The 6,145-nt window shown below is 34.1% G+C and overlaps 1 protein-coding gene across 1 annotated transcript; it reads left to right on the plus strand.

The window, feature by feature from the left end:
- Positions 1-4,923: 4,923 nt before the first annotated feature.
- LOC131870577 (agmatine coumaroyltransferase-1-like) lies at positions 4,924-5,781 on the plus strand. The gene is made up of 2 exons (XM_059215893.1): positions 4,924-5,313; positions 5,401-5,781. The coding sequence occupies exons 1-2, from the start codon at positions 4,924-4,926 to the stop codon at positions 5,779-5,781; spliced, it is 771 nt and encodes a 256-aa protein (XP_059071876.1).
- Positions 5,782-6,145: the final 364 nt, after the last annotated feature.

Here is a 6,145-nt window from a genome sequence, read left to right on the forward strand (position 1 = left end):
TGTGTGATTTAGGTCGTCCGGTAAGAAATAGACATAGCCCACAACTATGATTACATTTATGAATTATTTTAATTTAACAAGAAATTATGAATTAGGATCAAGCATATGCCACTTGAAAATGAAAAAGCATATGCATGATCCCAATTCATAATTCCTTGTTGACTTTGTCATACTGCTTACAGTTTCATGTGCCATGGGTCAATTCATCAAATGGTTGTTTCCACGAGCTTTACTTCCAACTTTGAATTTCGCAAACAATCATATTCTTGAATTTAATAGTTTAATGGAGTTTATTATGACCTTGCCTAGACAACTCAGAAATCAATTAAAAGTGTTTGTAAATATTAATTGCTATAATATTTTGTAATAAAAATTAATAAGAACATAGAAAGATGAATTATATTTAAATGTTTCCATAAATTGTAAGCTTGAATGTTAAAATCTCACCCAAACTAATACAAATATAAAATGAAAAACAAATTAGAGATTTGAAAAAGGAAAATCTACAAGGTGGTAGCATGGTTATAAGGCGCTCGAAGAGTCAATGACAACAGATAACTTGTCAAACACATCATCTCCGGAGACTTCTAAACACCAACAAAGAGTAGGCAGTCGACAATTTTTTTTTAATATATTGCAGGCTTAAGATCGCAAATATACCAGTATTTATGCTAGAAAATTTATTCATTTTTCCAACAAAGTGAGAAGTTGGCTAACTAATGTTTTGTAAACAAACAACCATAACAAACTAATATATGATAATCAAAATAAAAAACTAATATATAATAATTGAAATAATAATAAACTAATATATAATAATTGAAATAATAATAAACTAATATATGATAACCATAACAAACTAATTTATGATAATTGAAATAATAATAAAATAATAGTTAGACAACAATGATAGAAAATTGAAGATACAATACTTACACATATAAAAATATAAAATAGCAATTGTATCTTGGTGTGTAATAAGTATGTCAATGATGTGTGGAAGGTTGATTAAGAAAAAATGGTCTATTTGTTTGCATACATTTGTGTAGTACATGAGGTCAACTGGTAGGCCATTATAATAATTGAAATAATAATAAACTAATATATAATAATTGAAATAATAATAAACTAATATATGATAACCATAACAAACTAATTTATGATAATTGAAATAATAATAAAATAATAGTTAGACAACAATGATAGAAAATTGAAGATACAATACTTACCCATATAAAAATATAAAATAGCAATTGTATCTTGGTTTGTAATAAGTATGTCAATGATGTGTGGAAGGTTGATTAAGAAAGAATGGTCTATTTGTTTGCATACATTTGTGTAGTACATGAGGTCAACTGGTAGTCCATTTAGCAAATGATGTTGTTTGTGCAAAAAAGGTTTGAATAGAGAAGTGATAGCTTCAAATCAACTATGCATCCACATATATGGATCCCAACATGACTGAAATAAAATCTCTAAAGCCAAAAGATAATCAAGCTTCATTACCACTAGACTCATATTATATTTGCAATAGGGAGAGAGGGAGAGAGATAGAGGGAGAGATAGGGATATAAAGAGGGAGAGATATAGGAGGAAGAGTGAGAGACAAGTGGTAAGGATATAGAGATGAGAGGAAGATGGAGATGGAGATAAAGGAAGAGAGGGATATAAAGAGAAGGAGAGGGAAGGATAAAGAGAGATGATTGAGGGATAGATAGAGATGGAAGTGATACATATATAGAGAGGGAGGGATATCGAGTTAAAGAGAGATTGGGCAATAACGAGATAGAGATAAACGGAGAGATGGAAGAAGAAATATGGAGAGTTAGAGATAGAGAGGCGAACAAATATATATACAAAATTATAGGGAGAGGGAAAGAGAGAGAGGGAGGGAGAAAGATGGATGGATAGAGAAAATGAGTCATGTTTAGATATAGAGTAGGATAGAGGACAACAATAATCAAGATAAAGATAGAGAAATAGTGCAAGATAGTGAATAAATAGAGAGATATAGAAAGATAGAGGGAGGAAAATATAAAGAGAGATGGAAAGAGGGAGGGAGAGAAAGGAAGAGAATAGGTAGAGGCAGAGAGTGAAGATGGGGAGGAGAGGGAGAGAGAGAAGTAGGGGAGAGAGAGGGAAGAGGGGGGAGAAAGGGAGAAAGGTAGACGAGGGCAAATAGATAGGTAGAGAGATAGAGACAATTTTAAAAAATTAATCAAGTTAAAACGTCAACTAACCTAAACTTTCATTTTTTTTATATAAATTTTAATACAGTATCTTTTATAACACAACAAAAACTTATTCATGAGAAATAATTTTATAAATAAATTAAAACATCTTTTCAAACACAAGAAAAACACATTACTGAGAAATAATATTAAAATATTAATTTTATATCAAACCCCTCTACTCCTAGAGAAAATGAGAGAAAATAAAACAAATAAATACCTACTCACTATTAAAGAAGTAAATACAGATACTAATATTTAGCATACCTACTATAAATAAAAATTCGCCAAGATTTTATATCTGTTTTTGAGGGGGGGTTTCTTAAAGTTATCTTTGTACTATGTATTTCCCTCCTCTATGGCTAGTGGTGGGCAGATTTGTTTCAGCTCTCCTAGATTCTGTGTGGTTGGGACTTGTTCCCTTCTTCTTGGTGTTTTCTCAATGGTATCTTACATTTGAGATTTCCTATTTTCCCCATGACTATGTATTCTTTTGAGAAGGGTTGCACTTGCTACTAGAGTCTCTTTCAATGGATTTTTGTGGGGAAGGGGTGAGTTGCTTGCATGCGCTATGTTGGACTCTATGGTTGATGTTGTAGAGGTTTGGGGGATGTAGTTGGTGTGGTCTCCTTTCTTGGTGATGAGAGAAACTTTCATCTTTGTTTTGAGGATTTAAGTGGAATGGGTGTCTCTGCTTTGATTCATGAGGCTTCTGCTACATTCTTAGTTCCTATTGTTACTATTGAGTTGGTTTCGGTAGTGAATCTAGATGTAGTAGGTAGATGGCTCATCTTAGTGGGGGTTCTCATCTTCTTGATCCATGTGTTTTGTGTTGAGCCTCCTCTATAGTTTGAGTCTACTCAGTTGGGTAGAACTGGCTCTCCCTTGGAGGGTTGGACTGAGGTTTCCATTTCTCTCTAGGAGCCTTCTATTTGTGTTCTCTTTTTCTATTTCAACAACATGGTGTTTTCTATTGTTTTCCCTATTCTTGGTGCTCTTGAGGTAGAATTTTTGGAGTTTGGTGGTTCTACAATTTACGTTATTCAATGGACAACGACACCTCTTCTGGTGTTGGCTATTCTGCAGTGACTATGGATACCGCTATGTGTGGACCTATTTAGGAGGTCCAAAATGCTTTGTTTATAAGGGTTTCTACCAGTAAAAGGTTTAGGGACACCTTTCGAAACCCTTTGAACTTTATTATTCTAGTTCATTCTCCAATGTTCAGTGTTTGTTGGGAATGGCTAGGTACTTCAATTGTTATGTAGTTTCTAGGTGCCATCCAAATCTAGTTTTTGTGGTTTCATCCTTGTCTCTACATGCCTCTATTGAAGTCGGTTCTTCAGGAAGAAGGTTGTGGAAAGCCTTTCAAAATCCACTGTTTGTTTTTCTTTTTCTTGACTGGTTTGTTTTTAGTGCAAGGGTTTTTGTTTGAAAGTTTGTTCGGGGTGCTATCCTAAACCCCTCTATTCTGATTATGTGATTTTAGTGTGGGCCTGTGTCTTGTTGGTTGGGTGCTCTAGTCAAAAGCCTCCTTTCAAAAAAGGGTTTGTCCTTTTTTGGATCTTGTGGCCTTGGAGGTCTCACTACTTGTGAGTTCCTCCCTTTGTGCACCTATGTAGTAGTTATGCAATGTTTCAGGCTTATCCTGCTTTAATCAATGAAAACTTTTAGAAATAAGGAGCTAAAGGTACCTCATGAAGTCTACTTTTTCCAAAACCAAATATTTATTAAAAAAGAGACACTATAATCCTATATTTCAACCACTATTTCTCACATATTGATTCTTAACATAAGCTTATTCTCTATTTTCTTTAACTTAACTTTTTTAATGCATTCTCTATATTTTTAACTCATTTCATTTTTTTTTGCATGTACTCTAATTATTATTTAATCTCTCAAATTATCACTTAATCATTATAATCATCTCCACACTTTCAACATTATATAAAATTGTAAATTAAAAATATGAATATAAATATGGTTAATATATTGTTAATAATAATCTATTATCAATTGATCTATATTTTACTATTAAAATGACCAACAAGTAGAAAGCATATAAAGCATATGCTTTGTTTTACTTAAATGGGATGCATCCGTAAGGAATAAGCATACACCACAAATGTGATTATATTATGAATTAGGAGAATGCCAATAAGGAATTATGAATTAGGATCAAGCATATGCTACCTGTAGATTTGGCAAAGGAAAATGTCCAAGACTTTGAAAAGCCAAGAAGCATTAAACAAAAAATTTCTAGAAGAGTATTTGGCCTAGTAAACTTATCCATTTTTTGAAAGATTGAGTTGTTGGCTAACTTTCTTATTATATTGCCAATTTGAGATAGGATTGGTCTGAAAGAGTTTACGTGAATAGAATTTAGAACAGATGAGCTCTGCATATCTATTAACAATAAATTCTTTAAATTTTAATAAAGTTGTACGACGTCCCTCCTATGATTGAAATCATTTTCTATTGTAGTCCAGACTCGAGAGCACGTGGGGATGAGCTCTTGGAAACTTTCAAGAAGAAATGATCAAAGATTTTAATAAGTATTTAAAAATTTTAAGAGTTCGTTGGTCAGGTATTTAAATAGGTTTCTGTCCCTTACAAAATCTCTCGTGAAAAAACAAGACAAGACATTGCATTTGCATTAGACAGAAAGAGAGAAAGAGAAAGAGAAAGGAGAATGAAAGTGTTGAGAGGTGAAGGTGTCTTCATCAAACCCTATGCGGGTAAAGATCATCGTGAGCTTGTTGAACTGATCAATTTGGATCTAGTTGCATACCCAATGTACGACAAGGTGCTGCATGTTTTTGAAGCTCCCACCCCAAGCTTAGAGGTGTTGAAGGAAACACTCGCCAAAGTTCTGGTAGAGTTCAGAGAATGGGCAGGGAGATACACGAAAGGCACACCTAGTGGGTTCCTTGGAATCAATCTGAATGACAAGGGTGTGCTTGTCGTAGAAGGCAAAGCAGATGGGGCAATAGTAGATGCAATGCCCTTCCTCCCATCTGCATTCCTCCTCAAGTTGGTGCCACCCACATCCACCATGGTCAATGAGCTCTTACTCATTCAGGTATGATAACCCTAACAAGGATTGATGGATGTATTATAAGATTTGTTTTAGTTATTTTTTAAAACTAAGAAAGATTTGTTGATGTAGTTTACTCGATTCACTTATGGAGGGTTGGTGATAGGCATAGCTAGTCATCATCATGTTGTAGACGGACAAGCAGCTACTTTTTTCATGAATTCGTGGGGGAAAATTATTAGAGGAGAGAGTATTATACCTCCAGTACATGACCGATCTTTATTAAAAGAAGGGGATCCTCGCCAACCATGCTTCGATCATTATGACTATAATAATATGTTCCATGAGCACTCTCTAATGATGTCTACTCTAACCACAAAAGAGTTTCATTTTGATGCAATGTTTTTACAGAAACTCAAGTCAAAGCTAAATGGTTCTTACAAATCAAAGAAACCCTATACTACTTTTGAAATCCTTGTTGCCCATATGTGGAAATGCATTACAAAAGCTTGAGGCCTTGATGGAGATGTGAAAACAAAAGCTAGCATTTCAGTGGAAGGAAGAAAAAGGTTGAATCCTCCCTTGCCTAAAGAATTATTTGGTAATGTTGTCTATGATTCAAGTGCTCAAACCAACGCATGGGAGATTGTAAATGCCCCTTTAGAATAAGAGTCTATTAGCATGAAGGTGAGCACCAAGAACTCCTCTAATATACTGTTGCAAAGATAGTGGCAAGATATATGGCATGCAACAATGGTAGAATGGAAGAACAATGATCAAGAAGTTGCAACTTGGTGTTTGAGAGCTCAAAGAATGTCTAGGAGGCTTGGATCAATTGCTAGAGAGCCCAAATGAAGCTCTCAAGGCAAGATAAACA

This window comes from Cryptomeria japonica, chromosome 2 (assembly GCF_030272615.1).
Source record: "Cryptomeria japonica chromosome 2, Sugi_1.0, whole genome shotgun sequence".
In the NCBI taxonomy this organism is placed as follows: domain Eukaryota; kingdom Viridiplantae; phylum Streptophyta; class Pinopsida; order Cupressales; family Cupressaceae; genus Cryptomeria; species Cryptomeria japonica.